The 24,187-nt window shown below is 40.4% G+C and overlaps 1 protein-coding gene across 1 annotated transcript in view; it reads right to left on the reverse strand.

Annotated features, from left to right (window-relative positions):
* The window catches only part of LOC111980898 (remodeling and spacing factor 1), a 45,018-nt gene that overhangs the window by 8,973 nt on the left and 11,858 nt on the right, over positions 1-24,187 (reverse strand). The window contains exons 2-12 of the mRNA XM_024011948.2: positions 12,438-12,529; positions 11,939-12,031; positions 9,794-9,999; positions 9,468-9,583; positions 5,860-9,257; positions 5,399-5,671; positions 5,020-5,124; positions 969-1,048; positions 576-630; positions 266-393; positions 80-147 (exon numbers count right to left, since the gene is read on the reverse strand). Of these exons, the coding sequence (XP_023867716.1) occupies positions 80-147; positions 266-393; positions 576-630; positions 969-1,048; positions 5,020-5,124; positions 5,399-5,671; positions 5,860-9,257; positions 9,468-9,583; positions 9,794-9,999; positions 11,939-12,031; positions 12,438-12,529 (4,614 nt within the window). The remainder of the gene's footprint in view (positions 1-79; positions 148-265; positions 394-575; positions 631-968; positions 1,049-5,019; positions 5,125-5,398; positions 5,672-5,859; positions 9,258-9,467; positions 9,584-9,793; positions 10,000-11,938; positions 12,032-12,437; positions 12,530-24,187) is intronic.

Consider the following 24,187-nt stretch of genomic DNA (forward strand, 5'->3'; position numbering starts at 1 on the left):
AACAAAACTAAGAGACATTGAATTAAATTCATAATTCTGTGACTTTGTTGCCAGATTCCATAATGTCCTCCAACTGTACCTCCACCATCAGCCTCTCTGATGTCTTCTTCAATTGCCTCCTCGATAGCCTCATCAAATTCATCAAACCTGCAAACAAGATGTCGAAATTATTCAGGGGTTTAACAGCCACCATACTGAAATAATAAAGACCAACCACACAACACAGACTATTCTAATAACCCTGAGTTTAGTACAGACTTCATACCTATAACTTATGCTTTTCTTTGCCCTTGTCGACCTTCGACCCCAGCTCTTGCTTTTCTCTTTCTTCTCTTTCTTCTGTTTCTTCACTTCTTCCTCCTTTTCTTCCTCCTTTTCTTCCTCTACCTCCAACTGAAATGAGAGTAGGCAACGTGTCAGTACACTATAGGAAGCAATCAGTCTAGGCTGGGCAGTGAACAGTGTGACAGACCATTTTAGAAGGACGTCCAACACACACACACACACCGAATTCTGGATGTTTTGCAATGGACTTTCATGATGGTATATAACCATAACAACCAAATGCTACTTACAGAGGGAGTGATGATGTTTTCGACACTTATTCCAACATAGACCAAACGTTCTTTTCTGGAGGGAGAAAATACAATAATTTTATTTAAAACAACTTCTGATAGAATAAAAAAAATAAAAAAATTAATCAGCTTTCCCATTATCAGAGGCCCACTGCCGTTGTACAACAAGACATGTCAAGCAATGTAAGCTCCATTAAATATTTGAGATCGATAAACAGATCAGGGTGATTGTACCTATTCTATTGTCAAACCAATGCAATTCAGTATAGACTCCAATTGCATGTGTTGTGGACTGAGCCTCATTCTTTAATAAGAACCACCCAACTAAATGTATTTATCTTCCTGTTGTCATTTGCTGTTTTACACCAAGGGTCATGGTTCAGAGGTTCTCACCTTCGCTCAGCGCGATCCCTCTTTTTCAGGGCAGCATCGAGATTAGCAAGCTGCTCCTCAAGCTTGTCACAGAGTAGCTTCTGCAGGGGGGTCACCAGGAGATGGGTAAGAATGACAGAACACCACACATACAGTCCCCTACATATTTATTTGGACAGTGAAGCTAAACCTTTTAATTTGGCTCTATAATCCAGCATTTTGGGTTTTAGAGGCAACAGTACAGAATGCCACCTTTTGTTTGAGTTTATTTTCATACATACAGTGCCTTCAGAAAGTATTCATAACCCTTGACTTATTCCACATTTTGTTGTAGCCTGAATTCAAAAGGGATTAAATTATTATTTTTCCCCTCACCCATCTACACACACTCACAATACCCCAATAATGACAGAGCGAAAACATGTTGAGATTTTTCTTCTACACATTTCTTGAAAATTAAATACAGAAATCAATTTTACATAAGTATTCACATCCCTGAGTCAACACTTTGTAGAAGCACCTTTTGACAGCGATTACAGCAGTGAGTCTTTCTGGGTAAGTCAAAGATGTTTTCACTCCTGGATTGTGCAACATTTGCCCATTATTCTTTTCAAAATTCTTCAAGGTTGTTGATCATTGCTAGACAACCATTTTCAGGTCTGGCATATATTTTCAAGAAGATTTAAGTCAAAACTGTAAATCAGCCAGTCCGGAACCTAAATGTTTTTCTTGGTAAACAACTCGTGTAGATTTGGCCTTGTGTTTTAGATTATTGTCCTGCTGAAAGGTGAATTTGTCTTCCAGTGTCTGGTGGAAAGCAGACTGACCCAGGGTTTCCCCTAAGATTTTGCCTGAGCTTATCTCCATTTCACTTTTATCCTGAAAAAGTCCCCAGTCCTCCCATACCCATAACACGATGCAGCCACCACTATGCTTGAAAATATGGTACTCAGCAGTGTGTTGTATTGGATTTGCCCCAAACATAACACTTTGTATTCAGGACAAAATGTTAATTGTCTTGTTGCAAACAGGACACGTTCTTTGGAATACTTTTATTCTGTTCAGGCTTCCTTTTCACTCTCAATTATGTAAGTATTGTGGAGTAACTGCAATGTTGTTGATCCATCCTCAGTTCTATCATAGCCATTGAACTCTGCCACTGTTTTAAAGTTACCATTGGCCACATGGTAAAATTGTGGCGTAATCCCTGAGCGGTTTCCTTCCTCTCCGGCAACTGAGTTAGGAAGGACACCTGTATCTTTGTAGTGACCTGGTGTATTGATACGCCATCCAAAGTGTAATTCATAACTTCACCATGCTCAAAGGGATATTCAATGTCTGCTTTTTATTTTATTTTGACCATCTACCAATAGGTGCCCTTCTTTGCAAGGTATTGTAAAACGTCCCTGGTGTTTGTTGCTGAATCTGTGTTTGAAAGTCACTGCTCAACTGAGGTACCTTACAGATAATTGTATGTGTGGGGTACAGAGATGAGCTAGTCATAAACAAATCCTTTTAAACACTATTATTGCACACAGAGTGAGTCCATGCAACTTATTATGTGACTAAAGCATAACAAGAACATTTTGAAAAAGGGGTGTGAATACTTTTATGCACCATCTGTTTTACCATTTAGAAATTAAAGCACTTTATTTATCTAATCCCCCAATTTTAAGATTTCCTAAGTATTTGGACCAATTCACTGATAGTGTATTACATTTATTCAAAAGTTTAGTATTTGGTCCCATATTCCTAACATCAAGTGACTCTACATACTTGTTGGATGCAATTCCAGCTTGTTTTGGTTTGTTTTGTCATTTTCAAGTCACTTTTATTGTAAATAAGAATAGAATATGTTTCTGAACACATCTACATTAATGTGGATGTTACCATGATTACGGATAATCATGAACGAATCGCGAATAATGATGAATGAAAAAGTTAGATGCACAAAGGTCATGCCCTAAAACATGCTAACCTCTCACCATTACCAATAACGTTAGCATTTTTTAGGGGTATGATATTTATGCCTCTAACTTTGTCACTCGTCATTATTCACTAGTGGTAATGGTGAGAGGTTAGCATGTTTTGGGGTGATGATCTTTGTGCATCTAACTTTCTCAATCATCATTATTCGCGATTCATTCATGATTATCCGTAATCATGGTAGCATCCACATTAACTTCTCTAGGATAGGGGGCAGCATTTATGTTTGGATAAAAAGCATACCCAAATTCAACTGCCAGCTACTCATCCCCAGAAGATAAGATATGCATATTGTTAGTATATTTGGATAGAAAACACTCTGAAGTTTCTAAAACTGTTTGAATCATGTCTGTGAGTATAACAGAACTTATTTAGCAGGTGAAACCCCGAGGACAAACCATTCAGATTTTTTTGTTTTGTTCAGGTCACTCTTTTCAATGAGTTTTCATTGGGAAACCAGATTTCTAAAGGGACCTGCTTGCAGTTCCTACCACTTCCACTGGATGTCAACAGTCTTGAGAAATTGGTTGAGGTTATTCCTTTGTGTAATGAAGAAGTACGGCCATCTTGAACGAGAGTCACTTGAAGTGTCCTGTTAGATAGAAGCGTGTGACCAGAAAGCTAGCTATAGTTGGCTTTAATCCTGTATTGATCACAGATCATACCGTCTTCAATTTTATCGATTATTAATGTTAAAAAAAAAGACCTAGTTGTATTACAAAAGTAGTTTGTCCAAAATGAACATTTTGGATATATATCGACGGAATTAATCGAACAAAAGGACAATTTGTGATGTTTATGGGACATATTGGAGTGCCAACAACAGAAGCTCGTCAAAGGTAAGGCATGAATTATATTTTTATTTCTGCGTTTTGTGTCGCGCCTGCAGGGTTGAAATATGCTTATCTCTCTTTGTTTACAATGGTGCTAACTCAGATAATAGCATTGTTTGCTTTCGCCGAAAAGCCTATTTGAATTCTGACATGTTGGCTGGATTCACAACCAGTGTAGCTTTAATTTGGTATCTTTCATGTGTGATTTAATGAAAGTTTGATGTTTATAGTAATTTCTATAGTAATTAATTTGAATTTGGTACTCAGCATTTTCTCTGGCTTTTTGCCAAGTGAGACAGTAGCGTCCCGCCTAAACTCAGATTTTTGGATATAAATATGAACTTTACCAAACAAAACATACATGTATTGTGTAACATGAAGTCCTATGAGTGTCATCTGATGAAGATCATCAAAGGTTAGTGATTAATTGTATCTCTATTTCTGCTTTTTGTTACTCCTCTCTTTGGCTGGAAAAATGGCTGTGTTTTTCTGTGGCTATGTACTGACCTAACATAATCGTTTGGTGTGCTTTCGCCGTAAATCCTTTTTGAAATCAGATATGTTGGCTGGATTCACAACAAGTGTAGCTTTAATTTGGTGTCTTTCATGTGTGATTTCATGAAAGTTTGATTTTTATAGTAATATATTTGAATTTGGCGCTCTGCATTTTTACTGGCTTTTGGCCAAGTGGGACGTTAGCGTCCCACATATCCTAGAGAAGTTAATGTAGAAATGTTCAGAAATATATTATATTCTTATTTACAATAAAAGTGACAAAATGACAATCTCAGAAAAAGGCTGTGTCGTTATCTTCGCAAGGGGAGCGTGCTAGAGTATTGAAAACAGGGGTGCCATCTTTGAGATTTTGGTTTTATTACTTGGTAAAAAGTAAACTCATAATCTCTCCCATTTTTTGGGGAGCATACAATATACTGTAGCTCAGGATTTGTATTATTTATTTTATACAGTATTTTCTTGCTCATATTTATCAAGGGTGCCAGTAATTATGGACCTGACTGCATGTATGAAAATACCCTCAAATACAACGTGACATTCTGTACTGTCGCCTCATAAAACATTTAATCTCATAACCAAAAGGCTGGAGTAGAGTCAAATTAAAAGTATAAGCTTCACTGTCCAAATAAATATGTAGGGGAGTGCATAATCAAGCCATTAGTTCAAAACATAGTGATGTGGCTAGTATCCAAACTGTAGTGTGAGTACAGATTGTTTAGCATCTGGATGTTACTTACATGTTGGCAAGGTGGACAGAACCACTCCCCATCTGGGATGATCATGAGAGGGGGTCTGAGGCAGGCCGTGTGGTAGCCACTGTCACACGAGTCACATAGCAAGATCTGTGGGGTAAACACGGAGGGGGATTAGCTGGAAGTGGAGATAAATATTATGAATATAGCATATTTTTTTATTCAACCTTCATTTAGCTAGGCAAATCAGTTCAGAACAAATTCTTATTTACAATGACAGCCTACACCGGCCAAACTCGGACAACGCTTGGGCCAATTGTGCGCCGCCCTATGAGACTGATACAGCCTAGTATAACCATGATTACAGCCCACCAGGGTTGGGGTCAATTCCATTTCAATTAAATGCTTTTCAATGAGGACCCACCAGCTCGGGATGGTTGGGGAGGCCGCAGTGTTTGCAGGGATCTTCGTTAGGAGGGAGGTCATCATCCGAGGAGGTGTCAGAGTCGTCGCTGTGCCTTTCTCTGTTCCGGTTCTTCCACCTCCTCTTGCCCTTCTCCACCTTAAAGCTCTCATCACTGTCGTCCTCCTCACTCTCCTCTTCGCTTGACTCGCTTTCATTGTCATCACCAGAACCATTCTTTTTGCGCCTTCGTGTTCGAGTGTTGGACCACCGGGTCTTTCTCCTCCGTCGCCCCTGAAAACAAAAGACATCACCTCATTTTTGGATTTCATGAGGTTAATGTAGGACAGCATACACATAAGTTACTGAAGGCTGACACTGTGGATCCCTGATTTAAAAGATACTATTGATCCAAAAACATTCATTCACAATCCACCTGTAATATTAATGTAGAAATACCTGCAGTTACTGAAAGAACTTACCTTAGATTTGGACTGTCCATCTTGATCAACCTTTTCTCTTGGTTTCCTCTGAACAGTTTCCTCCTCCTCGTCCTCCTTCTCCTCAGGGGGCGTGGTCTCTTTTTTCTCCAGCCTCCTGTCCTGGAACTCCACCCCCTTAGCGGTTGGCCTGCAAATCCTGGGTGACCTCCTCAGGGATCTCCCAGTCTCACCAGTATCGGACCCAGAGTCCCTCTCCGTTCTCTGGAGCTCAGCTCTCCTTCGATGAGTAATCCCTCGTATTTTCAGGCGAATCCCCTCCTCTTGAATCTCTGATGTTGTTCCTGCATCCTTTTTTTCATCCTCTTTATTCTCAGACCCTTTACTTGCTTTTGCCTCACACGTTTTCTCTGCTGCAGTTAAATTATCTTTCTCAGCACCATCATCCTCCATTTTGTCATCTTTCTTAGCCTGATCATCTTCCTTCTCATTCTCTTTAGGGCATCCCTGTGTTGTGGCATCTTCCTTGATTACTTTGTCCTGGCTTTTGTCTGTCTCACCTTCAGCCTCAGTGAGAGATGATGCCTTCTTGCTGGTAGCCTGTTTTTCTGATGGTGCATTACAGTCTATGCGGTTTGAGTCTTCTGAGGTTTGAGTCTTCTGAGGCTCGCTCTCAGAATTCTCTCCACTTTTAACAGACTTCTTTGTCCAGCCTTTATCGGCATGTCCCCTAATAATTACATCTGTTGACTTTTCCGAACTTATTTCCATAGGCTCTTCCTGTTTCCTCCCCACTGGGACAGACTCTTTGAGAGAAGGTAATTGCTTGTAATCCTCAAAGGCGACATGTTTCTCTCCTTCTGCTGCAGCTGGCTTTATGTCTGCCAGTTTCTCATTTTCTTTAGAGGCATCTGGTTTCTGTCCTTCACAGATTGAAGATTTCACAATCTTTTTAGAAGCAGTCTCTGTGTTTTTAAGGGTAGCCGATTTCTCAGTGTCTTTAGTGTTAACCGATTTCTCTGCTTCTTCAGGAGTAGCCAATATCTCCGCGTCTTTAGGGATAGGCGTAGCCGATTTAGCGGAATTCTCAGCGTCTGTAGGGGTAGCCGATTTCTCAGCGTCTGTAGGGGTAGCCGATTTCTCAGCGTCTTTAGGGGTAGCAGATTTCCCAGCAGTTTCAGACGTAGCCGATTTAGGCAATTTTTCTGTATCTTTAGGCGTAGCCACTTTTTCTGTATCTTTAGGCGTAGCCAATTTCTCGCCGTCTGTAGGCGTAGCCAATTTCTCGCCGTCTGTAGGCGTAGCCAATTTCTCGCCGTCTGTAGGCGTAGCCAATTTCTCGCTGTCTGTAGGCGTAGCCAATTTCTCGCCGTCTGTAGGCGTAGCCAATTTCTCGCCGTCTTTAGGCGTAGCCAATTTAGCAGATTTCTCTGCGTATTTAGGCATTGTCGATTTCAACGTGTCTTTAGGGATACCCAATTTCGCTACCTTTTTCGGTCCTTCCAGTTGTGATTGGTTTGATTTCTCAAAGATGTCTGCCATCTCCACGTCTTTAGGGACAGATTGTTTCTCAGTCACTGCTGCAACAGCTCTTGTCTCATCTTTACAGATGGCTGTTTTCTTAGAGTCTTTCTCCAGGACGTTTTTTTTCTTCACCTCAGGGGCAACATTTGTATGTGTGCTTACAGCACTGACAGCAGGTTTCTCCTTGGTGAGAGCTGACATGTCTTTAGGGGTATCACATTTTTCTGTATGTTTAGATGCCTCTGGTTTCACTGTCATTTTAATGACCAACGATTTATTAGTCTCATTAGTGCTCTCCAGTTTCTCTGCTTCTTTATTGGGAACTGGTTTGTCTGCCTTTTTAAGGAATGAGGACGTATTGGTCTCTTTAGAGCTGGCCAGGTTCTTGGCATCTTTACTCTTTTCTGAAATCTCTGTCTTTTTAATGACAGAAGATGTTTTAATATCGTTAGAACCATCACATTTCTCTGCACTCTCTTTGTTAGATGGATTCTCTGTATTTTTTATGACTGCTGGCGACTCAGGGCGTTTCGAGCTTTCTGGTTTATCTGTAATGGGATCAGGTCTCTCGGTTTGTTTAGTGATGACTGATGTTTCTGGGTTTTTAGGGTTTTTAGGGTTCAACAACTTTTCTGTGGCTTTTATAATGGATGTTTTTTCCATCTCTTTCACTACAGAAAGGGGACAACTGTCTTTAGGGACAACTGTTTCCTTAAAGGCAGCCAAATTTACCTCTTGAAATGCAATGGATGAATCTGTTCCTTTAGTTTCATCTGGTTTCTGTGACTTACTAGATAAAGGGTTTTTATCTGTTTCTATTGATGTGGATGTCTTGTGTTCTGTACGACGCACTTTCACATCCCACTTGGATACCTTGACTTTTTGTTCCTCTTTAAGATCAGAGGACTTTTCCGGTGTGCTTGTTGCATCCTTAGATGAAGTCAATGACTTTGTCAGAGGAGATGAAGATTTAGCCTCTTTTAGGGATGATTTTTTCAGTGCTTCAGTGCTTTCCTTCTCTGCTTTTGGGGCTGGAACAGTTTTCTGTAGGTTAGTTTCATCAGCCATGGCCACCTCCATGGGCTCCTCAGCATTGCTTGCCATCTCCCCTTCCTTTTTGTCCATGTCCAGGGACAGATTTGTTTTCTCTTTTTCACTAGCTTCTGCTGCTTCACATTCTTCTCTAGCAACAACTTGTGTTTGCTGTTCTTTGCTATCAGCAGATTCTCTCTGTATTCCCATCTCTTTAGGAGATTCTCTCATCCCCTTATTGACACTTTTTTCTGTGACAGGCTGAGCATCACCATTCACTTGATCGCTTTTAATCTCCATAGTCCCCACCAAGGCAACAGAGACCTCTTTACTTGTCTCCTCAACTTTAGGAGCTTCTTTGACAGGAGCAACAGATGGGTTACGCACAATGATTCTACTGCCACCACCACTACTATTATCAAAATCATCACTAAGTTTCATCTCTCTCTTTTTCAAGGGGATTTTGGCCTGCTGGTCATTCTTCATCACCCTTTGGAGTTCCTCTGCAGTCTTCCTCTTGGCTTCCTCAGTCTGTTCTGTCTGTGGCGTCACACAATGTTTCTCCGCAAGAGGCTCTGCAGAGCTTGTGGCTGTACTCTCCTTGGATTCTGACACCTCCATCGGCTCTTCTTTGATGGCCTGGGTGTTAATGGTGGCCTTGTCATCCACCATTGGCTTCTCGGATTGTCTTGTTGACTCTGACTCGACTTGGTTGTCTTTGAGGCCATTCGATGGGGATTTGGCATCTGATTCGTCCAGCTTTGATTCCTCTTTTGGGGATTTTTTTTCTGTATTCTCTGTTTTAGGGGACACTAAAGAAACTGTATCCTTGGAGGGTTTGTCCTCTTCATCCCCTGAGGTAGCCTCTGTCTTTTTAATTTCCCCTAATGGACAAAGGTATTATAAATAGAAAATACAAGTACAACATTTATAACTGCATCTGTCAGGGAAATACGTTTAGTTTACTTTGGATAAAATAGATCCACGGCAAATGACTGAACTCATGCAATATCATAAATATGTCTGAGTAAACAGCAAAAGACAGATGGCATATGACATTATTGACGTAACAAGCCCTGTCCATATAACTTTACCTTCTCCCCCAGTCTTCTTGTTCCCATCTTCCTCCTCTCCTTCTTTCTTTGTCAACAGTGCTGGGTCGATTTGAGTCTTCAGCTGTGCCAGGATCTCAGCCAAGCTGTTTCTGTCTCTACAGAGATAGAGAATTCAATTAAATTCAGTCGTTCCAATTTAGCAGACAGACATGCTCAGTAGTCGTGGTAAAATTACATATGTACCAAGTAATCTATAATCCACATGGAATACAAGACTTGACATTTAGGCTCTGCAGTACCACAGTATGCCTCTTTCATCCCCTAAAGCCCAACAGCCCCCCCCTCCCCCAAAAGTTCCATAGTACCTGACAATGCACTTCCAGGAGGACCCGTCCAGGTCGTCCTGCTCCTCCACATAGACCCTCACATTGTTATCCTGGTCAAGTTGGAACCAGTACATTAGGCCATCCTTGTCCTTGCCAATGGGATGGAGCCGCATCTTATCGGGATCCTCCTCATTAATTGCAGTCTTGAACTTGACATTGTCATCAAACTGGCACTCACATAAGTGCTAGACAGAGAGATAAAAAGTATGAGAAATGTTTCCTTTGGCAAAAACAAAAATCCGATGTTAGTAGGGCGGCAAGATATGGATTTTTTTTATTTTTTTATGGAATATTGCGATATGACTAGCAACACAACACAGTTGAGTGAACTGAACAAGATCTGTGCCCCCACTGGCAACCACTATTTTCAGAGAATTAACTTTTGTATCACACAGAAAATATGTAGATTTATTTAGGTGAAAAGCGGGGTCCTTTTTACCACCTGCATCTTGTTTGGAAATATATGTTGAAATGTTTGCATGCAGAACTAGCCTAATTATAGCTACAGTGCATTCGGAATGTATTCAAGCCTTTGACCTTTTCCACATTTTGTTACAGCCTTATTCTAAAAGTTTTTTCCCCCTCAATCTACACACAATACCCCACAATGACAAAGCAAAAACTATTTTTTATTTTTTTTATTTTTCAAAAATAGAAATATCACATTTACATAAGTATTCAGACCTTTCACTCAATACTTTTTTGAAGAACTTTTGGCAGCGATTACAGCCTTGAGTCTTCTTGGGCATGACACTACAAGCTTGACATACCTGTATTTGGGGAGTTTCTCCCATTCTTCTCTGCAGATCCTCTCAAGCTCTGTCAGGTTGGATGGGGAGTGTTGCGGCACAGCTATTTTCAGGTCTCTCCAGAGATGTTTGATCGGGTTGAAGTCCGGGCTCTGGATGGGTCACTCAAAGACATTCAGACTTGTCCTGAAGCCACTCCTGCAATGTCTTGGCTGTGTGCTTAGGGTCGTTGTCTTGTTGGAAGGTGAATCTTCACCCCAGTCTGAGGTCCTGAGCAGAGCAGGTTTTCATCAAGGATCTCTGTACTTTGCTCCGTTCATCTTTCCACAATCCTGACTAGTCATCCTAGTCCTTGCCGCTGAAAAACCTCTCCACAGCATGATGCTGCCACCACGCTTCACCATAGGGATGGTGCCAGGTTTCCTCCAGACGTGACGCTTGGTAATCAGACCAAAGAGCTCAATCTTGGTTTCATCAGACCAGAGAATCTAGTTTCTCATGGTCTGAGAGTCCTTTAGATGCCTTTTTTATATGCTTCCGTCTGGCCACTCCACCATAAAGTCCTGATTGGTGGAGTGCTGCAGAGATGGTTGTCCTTCTGGAAGGAAGGTTCTTCCATCTCCACAGAGGAACTCTGGAGCTCTGTCAGAGTGACCATCGGGTTCTCGGTCACCTCCCTGATCAAGGCCCTTCTCCCCCGATTGCCCAGGCGGCCAGCTATAGGAAGAGTATTGGTGTTTCCAAACTTCTTCCATTTAAGAATGATGGAGGCCACTGTGTTCTTGGGAACCTTCAATGCTGGAGAAATTTTTTGGTACCCTTCCCAGATCTTTGCTTCGACACAATCCTGTTCTACAGACAATTCCTTCGACCTCACAGCTTGTTTTCTTCTCTGACATGCACTGTAAACTGTGGGACCTTATATAGACAGGTGTGTGCCTTTCCAAATCATGTCCAATCAATTGAATTTACCACAGGTGGACTCCAATCAAGTTGTAGAAACATGTCAAGGATGATCAAGTAAAAAGGATACACCTGAGCTCAATTTCAAGTCTCGTAGAAAAGGGTCTGAATACTTATGAAAATAAGGTGTGTTTAAAAAAAAAATTAATACATTTGAAAAAACATTCTAGAAACCTGTTTTCGCTTTGACATTATGGGCTATTTTGTGTAGCTAAAAATGAAGTCAAACAATTTTAGAATAAGGCTGTAATATAACAAAATGTGGAAAAGGTCAAGGGGTCTGAATACTTTCCGAATGCACTGTATATGGCAAACTCTCTATAATGGACATGTCAATATTGAGATTTTGATAGAAAATAAACAGTGCATCCCTAGATGTTAGGCCTACTAATTACAAAGACTGGCCACTTACTTTGAGGATTCCAGTCTTGCACTCCACAGACATGTCCTTGTATCCTTTATTTTCAAGTTCCCATGCCCAGGTACTGTTGAACTCATGGCACACCTGTAAGGAAACACATTCCATCAGCCATTGGTTAACCTCTAAAATATACAGAATCATCTTTTAGAATGCCCAGAGTTATGCTGCTGCCTGTATTTTTATTCAAATTAAATATATTGATAGTTGAATCAAATCAAACTCTGTCACATGCACCGAATACAACAAGTGCAGACCTTACAAGCCCTTAACCAACAGTGCAGTTCAAGAAGAGTTAAGAAAATATTTACCAAATAAACTAAAGTAAAAAATAAAATAAAAAGTAACAATAAAATAGTAATAATACGAGGCTATATACAGGGGGCACTGGTACCGAGTCAGTGTGCAGGGGTACAGCTTAATCATCTATAAAGTTAAGCCTAACTGTATCGAGTGTGCAGAAAAATGACCAGCCTTGTTGGGCTCTATTTACCTTCACAATGTACTTCTCCCATCTGTCTGCGGACACCGACTTGCCAATCTTCCTCAGCAACTTCACATGAAGGTCCACCAAGAGCTTTGGAACTGAGGGGAGAGGTGGGATAAATGGCACAATTTGCTAAACATCAATGTATCTCAACGACACATCACATTCAGATATTGTATAGGTAAGGCCAGTTGTTTTTAGTGTTGGTTTTTTTGACCGGTATATCCAGCATTATCCACTAGGTTTGCTGCAGGTAGAAAATCCTAGAAAATGTTATTTAATTGACTCAAGCGGTCTCCAATCAAATCGTCTGGTTGCGCATGAGTGTTTTGGTCCCAAACAATCTAAATCATGTTATTGTCTTCAAATTTGACAATATTTGGATGAATCCAGTTCAAAGTATGGTGCCCAAGTATGAAAAATGACTGTAGCTGGTAAAGATAAAAGATAAAGTTTGATCATAAAGTTACCGGTCCCCTCCCCCAGTGTCAAAAACTTAGATATAGGAGGCAGGCATTATCAAGGATTTACTTCCGGCTTTGGTAGCATCTTATCTTTACTAATTGAAATATGTACTGCCTAAAAACCGTCATCACATATATACCTTGCTTTAGTTTTGTTTACAGACCGGAAGATAGCTGCTAGTAGCTAGCTCAAGCAGAATGTACGACCAAAGATACTGGTAACCTTTCATCTGTGGTGTGACTTAGCTACTAGCAAGCCAACAGTCATTTCCCTTTCCATCACCTTTTGTCTTTCCACTATCATCAAGCTGTAATGATAGGAACATTTCCATCACCTTTCGTCTTTCCACTATCATCAAGCTGTAATGATAGGAAAACATGTTCCATCACTTTTGTCTTTCCACTATCATCAAGCTGTAATGATAGGAACATTTCCATCACCTGTCGTCTTTCCACTATCATCAAGCTGTAATGATAGGAACATTTCCATCACCTTTTTGTCTTTCCACTATCATCAAGCTGTAATGATAGGAACATTTCCATCACCTGTCGTCTTTCCACTATCATCAAGCTGTAATGATAGGCATTTTAGAGAATTCAACATCTACTGTCTTGCACAGCTTCTCAGGCAACCACCGCAACAGGAATGCTGTGATACAAAATCAGCTTTCCCAAAGGAAAAGGGGGGGATATGCTGTGAAGCCTGTGCAGACAGACCCAACATAGTTATTAATTTCAAATCTGCATCAATTGAGCACACCAACATTTCCAAATATAAACATTGTGAAGTTTCACCAAAAAAAGTGCACAACCAACGATTGCATATTTCAAATTGAGTACTTAAAAACACATATGAATGAAGAGACCACTACATCATCGAATGAGTAGACCACTACATCGAATGAGTAGACCACTACATCGAATGAGTAGACCACTACATCATCGAATGAGTAGACCACTACATCATCGAATGAGTAGACCACTACATCATCGAATGAGTAGACCACTACATCGAATGAGTAGACCACTACATCAGAATCGAGATAGACCACTACATCGAATGAGTAGAACCACTACATCGAATGAGTAGACCACTACATCGAATGAGTAGACCACTACATCATCGAATGAGTAGGACCACTACATCATCGAATGAGTAGACCACTACATCGAATGAGTAGACCACTACATCATCGAATGAGTAGACCACTACATCATCGAATGAGTAGACCACTACATCATCGAATGAGTAGACCACTACATCGACAGTAACTCAGAATATTAAATACCCATTTAACAAACATTTCCCTTTTCAAAAACATTACAGGCTACGTGGACAGGCTCCTGGATCTCCTCCTCAATGAGGTCACCCTTGATCCATCGTTGTATGTGGGGAAGCTGTTTGAGCTGTCCATCCCAGGACCCGTCTGCCCAGTGTGAGAGGCCCGACAAGGAGGCCATAGCTGGATTTGTATCCCGCTTCAACCTTGGGGGTGACTGAAGCAAAGTGGGTGACTGAAGCCTGCTTGATTGAAGCAAGGTACATGGTTCCCCTTCCTCACTTGATCAATCTCTGTAATTGGTTGCATTTCCTAAAGCCTAAGTAATTCACTTTTACATAATATGATAATCACATTGTTACTTTTTTCCCCCAAGCATTCAGATGGGAGATTAGTGTTAAATTGTAAGAATCAACGGGTCCTGCACACTGCATGGCAGCCAGGTGCCTATATTTGGCTTATGGCTGTAAGAAAAAAAGTCACATTTCTCATGAGTGTTTATGTTGATCAATATTTTGGCTATGCTGGCCAATTGTAAATGATCAAATAAAGGTCTGATCAATACACACAATTCTGAACATATGGTCATTTGTAAAATGCTAATGCAGCGGCACCAATAAATTGTCCAGTACACTTATTGTATGCTGTTTTGTGTACATTCATAGAGCGTCTAAGGTGACTGAGGCTTTACTAATTACTGTGAAGTGTATCAGTGAACTAACTGTATTCTGTAATTAGTTACAAAACAATATTAATTAAATTGTGTATTGCTGCGGTTTGTCTGATATCCAACAGTCTATGATCCGCCCTGTTGAACATGAGCATTTTGCACAAAAAAATTAAAAAAATAAAAAATAATGGGTTGAGGCATACTATTTAGGGTAAGAATGACATGTGGTCCATTGTTGACCTTATCAATGACATGTGGCCCATTGTTTACATTGTTACCTGGCAACGACCACAAGGGCATTTCAAAGAGCTTTCAGTCAAGGCAAGCTCAGAACATAAGCTCCCGCCCACACAGCCTGTTCTTTCAGGCTTTCTGATAGTTAGAGAGAAAAGGTACAATATAAATTCTGAGCATTTTAATAACATAAAATACTATGGGTGATATTTTGATCATTCAAAGGCTATTTTTACTTAACAAAGATGTTTGGTGAGTGTTTCTCTAGTGAACATTTTTTAATAAAAACTAGTCATCTGTCATTGAAAGACAACCCACATTTCAAGAATCCCTAATGTTGATCAATCACCGACGAAGGGGCGTAGGCTTCGGCTACCGAACTTCGACAAGCCTCAAGATTTTTGTTTTGCTCGAACAGCCGAAAAAAACTAAATAAAGAAAAACTGCTGAACACCAAAACAAACTTAATAGTTGTCATAGTACAAGGCGGAGCTCTACTAATTATTTGACAGAGAATACTATTTGTAGATCAGTGATTATAAACCTCACTTTGCTCAAGCTGATCCTCTCCAACAGACTTGGGTAAATGGGTAAATTAGGGTCAGTTTACATGGGCACAGTATTGTGGGTAGTAGCTCATATCCCACTTAAGGTCTTATTTGGGATAAGCTGTTTACATACACCTTTGATATCCTGCTCATGAGTATCCCTGTGTCCATGAATAAACAGAATATTTAAGTTCATATGGTTTAAATGGAATAGTAACTGAAATACGGACAATGACTGTAGGTCTGTAACCTTTCACATGTAGCTAATATAATATTAAGTCCTGCAAAATGATGCAATTCTTGCAGTGAAATTACACAACAAATGTTCATTTTGTCTCGGGAACAGGAGTTAAGAAATATTACATTTCTTTACACATTTCTTGAGAAAATGTCAATGCACGTGTAATGTGTCATATTTGACACTTATGGTGCATTCGGAAAGTATTCAGACCTTCCCCTTTTCGTTACTTTACAGGCATATTCTAAAATTACATTTTTCCCCCCTCAATCTACACACAATACCCATAATGACAAAGCAAAAACAGGTTTAGAAATGTTAACAAATCTATTACAAATAAGAAAACAGATATACCTTATTTACATAAGTATTCAGACCCTTTGCTATGAGAGTCGAAATTGAGCATAGCTGTTTCCATTGATCATCCTTGAGATGTTTCAACTACTTGGAGTCCACCTGTGGTAAATTCAAATGATTGGACATGATTTGGAAAGGCACACACCTGTCTATATAAAAAGGTCCCACAATTGACAGTGCATGTCAGAGAAGAAAAAAATGAAGCCATGAGGTTGAAGGAATTGTCCGTAGAGCTTCGAGAGAGGATTGTGTCGAGGCACAGATCTGAGGAAGTGTACCAAAAATGTCTGCAGCATTGAAGGTCTCCAAGAACACAGTGGCCTCCATTCTTAAAATGGAAGAAGTTTGGAACCACTATGGACTTTCCCTAGAGCTGGCCGCCTGGCCAAACTGAGCAATCGGGGGAGAAGGACCTTGGTCAGGGAGGTGACCAAGAACCCGATTGTCACTCTGACAGAGCTCTAGAGTTCTTCTGTGGAGATGAGAGAACGTCCCAGAAGGACAACCATCTCTACAGCACTCCACCAATCAGGTCTTTATGGTAGAGTTGCCAGACGGAAGCCACTCCTTAGTAAAAGGCACATGACAGTACCTTAGAGTTTGCTAAAAGGAACCTAAAGGACTGAAAGACCATGAGAAACTAGATTCTCTGGTCTGATGAAACCAAGATTGAACTCTTTGGCCTGAATGCAAAGCATCACATCTGGAGGAATCCTGGCACCTTTCCTACGGTGAAGCATGGTGGTGGCAGCAACATGCGTGAAGATTTTTTCAGCAGCAGAGACTGAGTGACTAGTCAGGATCGAGGGAAAGATGAACGGAGCAAAGTACAGAGAGATGCTTGATGAAAACCTGCCCCAGAGTGCACAGGACCTCAGACTGGTGCGAAGGTTCACCTTCCAACAGGACAACGACCCTAAGCACACAGCCAAGACAATATAGGAGTGGCTTCGGGATAAGTCTCTGAATTTCCTTGAGTGGCCGAGCCAGAGCACGGACTTGAACCAGATCGTACATCTCTGGAGAGACCTGAAAATAAATATGCAGTGACGCTCCCCATCCAACCTGACAGAGCTTGAGAGGATTTGCAGAGAAGAATGGGAGAAACTCCCCAAATACAGGTGTGGCAAGCTTGTAGCGTCATACCCAAAGAGACCCGAGGCTGTAATCGTTGCCAAAGGGGCGTCAACAAAGTACTGAGTAAAGAGTCTCAATACTTATGTGATCAGTTTTTTTTACTTTGAATAAATTAGCAAAAATGTCTAAAAACAGTTTATTCTTTCTCATTATGGGGTAGTGTGTGTAGATTGATGAGGGAGGAAAAAACTATTTGGTCAATTTTAGAATAAGGCTGTAACGTAACAATGTGGAAAAAGTGAAGGGGGCTGAATACTTTCCGAATGCACTATACGCAAGCAGACAGTATTTCAACTAGAGGTCAACCGATTAATCGGAATGGCCGATTTCAAGTTTTCATAACAATCGGAAATTGGTATTTTTGGGCGCCGATTTGCCGTTTTTTTTTGTTTTTTTTTTACACCTGTATTTAATCTTTATTTAACTAGGCAAGTCAGTTAAGAACACATTCTTATTTTCAATAACGGCCTAGGAACGTTCTGCCTCGTTCAGGGGCAGAACGACAGATTTTTAACCTTGTCAGCTCGGGGGATTCAATCTTGCAACCTTACAGTTAACTAGTCCAATGCTCTAGCACCTGATTACATTGCACTCCACGAGGAGCCTGCCTGTGCCGCGAATGCAGTAAGCTAAGGTAAATTGCTAGCTAGCATTAAACTTATCTTATAAAAAACAATCAATCAATGACTGTCATTGCTCCAATYTGTACTTAACCATAAACATCAATGCCTTTCTTAAAATCAATACACAAGTATATACACTGCTCAAAAAAATAAAGGGAACACTTAAACAACACAATGTAACTCCAAGTCAATCACACTTCTATGAAATCAAACTGTCCACTTAGGAAGCAACACTGATTGACAATACATTTCACATGCTGTTGTGCAAATGGAATAGACAAAAGGTGGAAATTATAGGCAATTAGCAAGACACCCCAAAAAGGAGTGATCTGCAGGTGGTGACCACAGACAACTTCTCAGTTCTATGCTTCCTGGCTGATTTTTGGTCACTTTTGAATGCTGGCGGTGCTCTCACTCTAGTGGTAGCATGAGACGGAGTCTACAACCCACACAAGTGGCTCAGGTAGTGCAGTTCATCCAGGATGGCACATCAATGCGAGCTGTGGCAAAAAGGTTTGCTGTGTCTGTCAGCATAGTGTCCAGAGCATGGAGGCGCTACCAGGAGACAGGCCAGTACATCGGAGACGTGAGGAGGCCGTAGGAGGCAACAACCCAGCAGCAGGACCGCTACCTCCGCCTTTGTGCAAGGAGGTGCACTGCCAGAGCCCTGCAAAATGACCTCCAGCAGGCCACAAATGTGCATGTGTCAGCATATGGTCTCACAAGGGGTCTGAGGATCTCATCTCGGTACTAATGGCAGTCAGGCTACCTCTGGCGAGCACATGGAGGGCTGTGCGGCCCCACAAAGAAATGCCACCCCACACCATGACTGACCACCGCCAAACCGGTCATGCTGGAGAATGTTTGCAGGCGCAGACGTCTATCCCGGCGTCTCCAGACTCTGTCACGTCTGTCACATGTGCTCATGTGCTCAGTGTGAACCTGCTTTCATTTGTGAAGAGCACAGGGCGCCAGTGGCGAATTTGCCAATATTGGTGTTCTCTGGCAAATGCCAAACGTCCTGCACGGTGCTGGGCTGTAAGCACAACCCCCACCTGTGGACGTCGGGCCCTCATACCACCCTCATGGAGTCTGTTTCTGACCGTTTGAGCAGACACATGCACAAGAGGTTTGGATTACTTGGCATAATGGTTAAGGTGTTGGCTTGACAGTTGCGTCAGAAGTGGGATGCCGCCAGTAAGGCCAATGAAGAGGCGTGTAAACACGAGGGACTTGATATAGAGAAACGTGAAGGGATCTTAAGCCAACACATAGTGAGACCTGGTCGGGGCTACCCAGAGTTGAACTGCCCTTAATTTACCAATTTTTGTAGAATCTACCAATAGTATTCGCTACCAAATAATAGGCTTTGTGCAATGAAGATTCGTAGAGCTACGCCTCCCCCTGGCTTAGGCGATATCCTCACCAAACACACATACAACCAGACATTGATTGATTGGAGACAGCTTGTGTCAATTAAAGAACAATTCCTAGGATTTTCTACCTGCAGCAAACCTAGTGGATAATACTGAAAATACCAGTCAAAAATGTATAATAATTTAAGAAAAGAAATGTAAACTGGCCCTATGTATAAGCCAATATATACAGGTAACTGCCAAAATAAAGAAAACAAGGCATCGGGACACTACGAACCAGATCAGCTTCAATGCACAGTGGCATAAATTTAACAAGTGTCTGTAACTTGCTCTTATTCTTCCACAAGAAACACCATCATTTGGTGTTTTGTTGATGGAAAAAACTGTCTCAGGCCATGCTTAAATTAACAGGAACCACATCTGTGTGGAAGCACCTGCTTTCAATATACTTTGTATCCCTCATGTACTCGTGTTTCTATTATTTTGGCCATTACCTGTAGCTATAGCATGTGTATGTTGAATATGAATCCCACTTACATTCTAACCAGGTTTCCATCCAACCTAAAGCGAGTAAAGTACATGTCGGATAAAAAACAAAGTCACGACAGGCCTGATGGAATCAGCTAATTTGTCAGTAAAAACTTTCCAAATGTCGATAAAACAAAATACACTAGACAGGGTGGGATCATTAAAATTAATTATGTGAGAAATGTTGGTGAAAAGGCCTTTATGCACGAATATACGGTGCCTTCTGAAAGTATTCATAGCCCTTGACTTATTCCACATTGTGTTACAGCCTGAATTCATAAAGGATTATATACAGCTCTGGAAAAAATTAAGAGACCACTGCAAAATGCTCAGTTTCTCTGGTTTTACAATTTATAGGTATGTGTTTGGGTAAAATGAAAATGTTTGTTTATTTCTATAAACTACTGAAAACATTTCTCCCAATGAAAGCTGTCATTGAAAATCTGGGTTATTCCTCCAAATATTGATTTCTGAACTCTTCCTACATTAAATCATTAGTATTGTGTCGTTTAAAAATGAATATCAACTTATTTTCTTTGCATTATTCGAGGTCTGACAATAACGCATATTTGTTGTTATTTTGACCAGTTGTCATTTTCTGCAAATAAATGCTCTAAATGACAATAATTGTTTTTGTAATTTGGGAGAAATGTGTTCAGTAGTTTGTAGGGGAAAAAAAAAATATATATATATATATATATGTTCATTTTACCCAAACACATAGTAAAACTGATCATTTTGCAGTGGTCTCTTATTTTTTTCCAGAGCTGTGTATTACACCACCCCCCCCCCACACATCTACACACAATACCCCCTAACGACAAAGAGAAAACATGTTTTTAGATTAAGAAAATGTATTGAAAATGAAATACAGAAATCAAATTTACATAGGTATTCACACCTCCCGGTAAATACATGTTAGAATCACCTTTGGCAGTGAATACAGCTGTGAGTCTTTCTGGTAAGTCTAAGAGCTTTTCACACCTGGATTGTACAATATTTTCACTATTCTTTTTACATTTTTCAAGCTCTGTCAAGTTGGTTGTTGATCGTTGCTAGACAGCCATTTTCAAGTCGTGCCATAGATTTTCAAGACGATTTAAGTCAAAAACTGTAACTAGGCCACTCAGGAACATTCACCGTCTTCTTGGTAGGCAACTCCAGCGCAGATTTGGCCTTGTGTTTTAGGTTACTGTCCTGCTGAAAGGTCTCCCAGTGTTTGTTGGAAAGCAGACTGAAACAGGTTTTCCCCATCAAGGATTTTGCCTATTCATTTTCTTTTTATCCTAAAAAAAACCCTCTGTAGTCCTTCCCAATGACAAGAATACTCATAACATGATGCAGCAACCACCATACTTTAAAACATTGAGTGGTACCAGTGATGCGTTTGCCCAAACATAACACGTTCTATTCAGGACATGAAGTTCACTTCTTTGCCACATTCTTTGCAGTTTAACTTTCGTGCCTTCTTGCAAACAAAATGCAGGTTTTGAAATCAGTGGCAGTCGGTATTGTTTAAGATGAGGGAGGACAATTTTGTTTTTATGAGCATGGCCTTATTTCTATTACAACATATTGGATGACTGTCATTCATATTCCATTCACCCAGCTCAATATAACACCAACATATTTAGGCTACTACACCGTACTCAAATGTTCTTTATAACAATCATGAGGTTACTACAACCTAGCCTATGAATTAAAGTTTACAATGTAGGTGCACAGATTGAGAGAAACATTTGAGTAATCAAGGTGACAGACAGTGACCCATTTAAAATTGTCTTGCATACATCTAGCTGATTAGTCCAAGAGTTTCTATTGGACAAATTCAGGTATGTTTATACCCGTTTAAGAAACATTTTTCAACAGAAGAATCGGACGAATTAATACACCCCTGATCACATGCAAACACTGTTTACTTACATAGCAGCCACATACAAACAGCATGATCACTATGCTCTTTGTATTCCTTCTCGCATCTACGCGCTCTCACCTTTTCCCTATGCTTGGGGACTTCAGTGCACAACACATCAGTTGTCTGTGACCAGGCAAAATAAAATACTTTCCAAGCCAAACCTTCATATCATAATCGCTGCACACAGCCTACATTTTTGTCACCATATTAGTGAACATCATAGTCAACATAGCTACTAGAACTGACATGTTAGTAAACCCGCTACAATCAAGCAGTACAGTGTACCATCAGCAAGCCATTTAGCAGTTACACCGGCAGGCCCGGTGGCAATAAATTAATAAAACCAAAAGGTTACCTTAACTTGAAAGAGTTCCAGTGTTAGACATCTATAGACAGCTAGCTAACATGGCATCCCTCTCTGAGCCGGGTGTTTGAGTAGGCTAAATAAGATCAATTTAGCCATCTCTCACCCTCTCGCTGTTCGTTCATTTTTCAATAAATTAATTTGTTCAAAACTGTTCAACTATTGTCTCGCTCAGAGTCAACTACTCACCACTTTTGATGAACTGCAGTGCTAGCTAGCTGTAGCTTATGCGCATTCTCTGATCCTTTGACGGGGTGGACAACAGTTCAGGCTGCAAGAGCTCTGATAGGTTGGAGGACGTCCTCTGGAAGTTGTCATAATTACTGTGTAAGTCTATTGAAGGGGGAAGGAACCAAGAGCCTACTTCGTTTTGGATTAAAATGAATGTAGCCAGAGGACAGACAGAAACTAGCTGTCCTCCAGCTACACCATGGTGCTACCCTACACAGTGTTGTTAAGGTTCATGTCAGGGATGCAAACTGGTGACACTTTTTTTTTTTTACACTGAAACCTGCAAAAAATCTCTGCTAGGGGGAAATGCAGGTTAACCAATTCACTTCTTATGGCTGGGTGGCAGTATTGAGTAGCTTGGATGAAAAGGTGCCCAGAGTACTGCCTGCTACTCAGGCTCAGAGGCTAAGATATGCATATTATTAGTAGATTTGGATAAAAAAAACACTGAAGTTTCTAAAACTGTTTGAATGATGTCTGTGAGTATAACAGAACTCATATGACAGGGAAAAACCAGAGAAAAAAATCCAACCAGGAAGTGGGAAATCTGAGGTTTGAAGGTTTGCCTATCCAATATACAGTGGGATATTGGTCATTTTGATGCTTCTACTGTGAAGAATGAGGGAAGGAGAGCTTTTTGAGTCAGGTGTCTGTCACGAGGTGAACATGCGCGCTCAAGTGAGAGCGATTTCTGAAGACAAAGGAATTGTCCGGTTTAAACATTATTGAAGATTTGTTAAAAACATCCTAAAGATTGATTCTATACATCGTTTGATATGTTTCTACGAACTGTAATGGAATTGTTTGACTTTGTCTGACCTGCGCGTCATGAATGTGGATTACTGGACTGAACACGAACAAAATGAAGGTATTTGGACTTAAATGGACTATATCGAACAAAACAAACATTTATTGTGCAACTGGGATTCCTGGGAGTGCATTCGGATGAAGATCATCAATGGTAAGTAAATAATTATAATGCTATTTCTGACTTCTGTTGACTCCAAAAAAATAGAGGATATCTTTATGGCTTATTTGGGCTCTGAGCGTTGTACTCCGATTATAGCATGGTGTGCTTTGTCCGTAAAGTTTTTTTGAAATCTGACAGCGGTTGCATTAAGGAGAAGTTTATCTAAAGTTCCATGTTTAATACTTGTATCTTTTATCAATGTTTATTATGAGTATTTCTGTAAATTGATGTGGCTCTCTGCAAAATCACCAGATGTTTTGGAGGCAAAACATTACTGAACATAACACGCCAATGTAAACTAAGATTTTTGGATATAAATATGAACTTTATCGAACAAAACATACATGTATTGTGTGACATGAAGTCCTATGAGTGTCATCTGATGAAGATCAAAGGTTAGTGATTAATTTTATCTCTATTTCTGATTCTTGTGACTCCTCTCTTTGGCTGGAAAAATGGCTGTGTTTTTCTAACATAACATAATCGTTTGTGGTGCTTTCGCCGAAAAGCGAAATCCTATTTGAAATCGGTCACTGTGGTGGGATTAACAACAAATTTATCTTTAAAATGGTGTAAAATACTTATGTCTGTCTGAGGAATTTTAATGAGATTTCTGTTGTTTTGAATTTGGCGCCCTGCACTTTCACTGGCTGTTGTCATATTGATCCCATTAACGGGATCTCAGCCGTAAGAAGTTAAACAAAATATTATGATCTACATGATCATTCTGTGTAAAAAAAATGAGGTTAAAGTGAACCTAACTAACAGCTAAAAAAATGTTAAGAAAGCAATCCAATGTTATTTGTTGCCTAGACTTTACT

Source organism: Salvelinus sp. IW2-2015, linkage group LG20 (genome assembly GCF_002910315.2).
Source record: "Salvelinus sp. IW2-2015 linkage group LG20, ASM291031v2, whole genome shotgun sequence".
NCBI lineage: Eukaryota > Metazoa > Chordata > Actinopteri > Salmoniformes > Salmonidae > Salvelinus > Salvelinus sp. IW2-2015.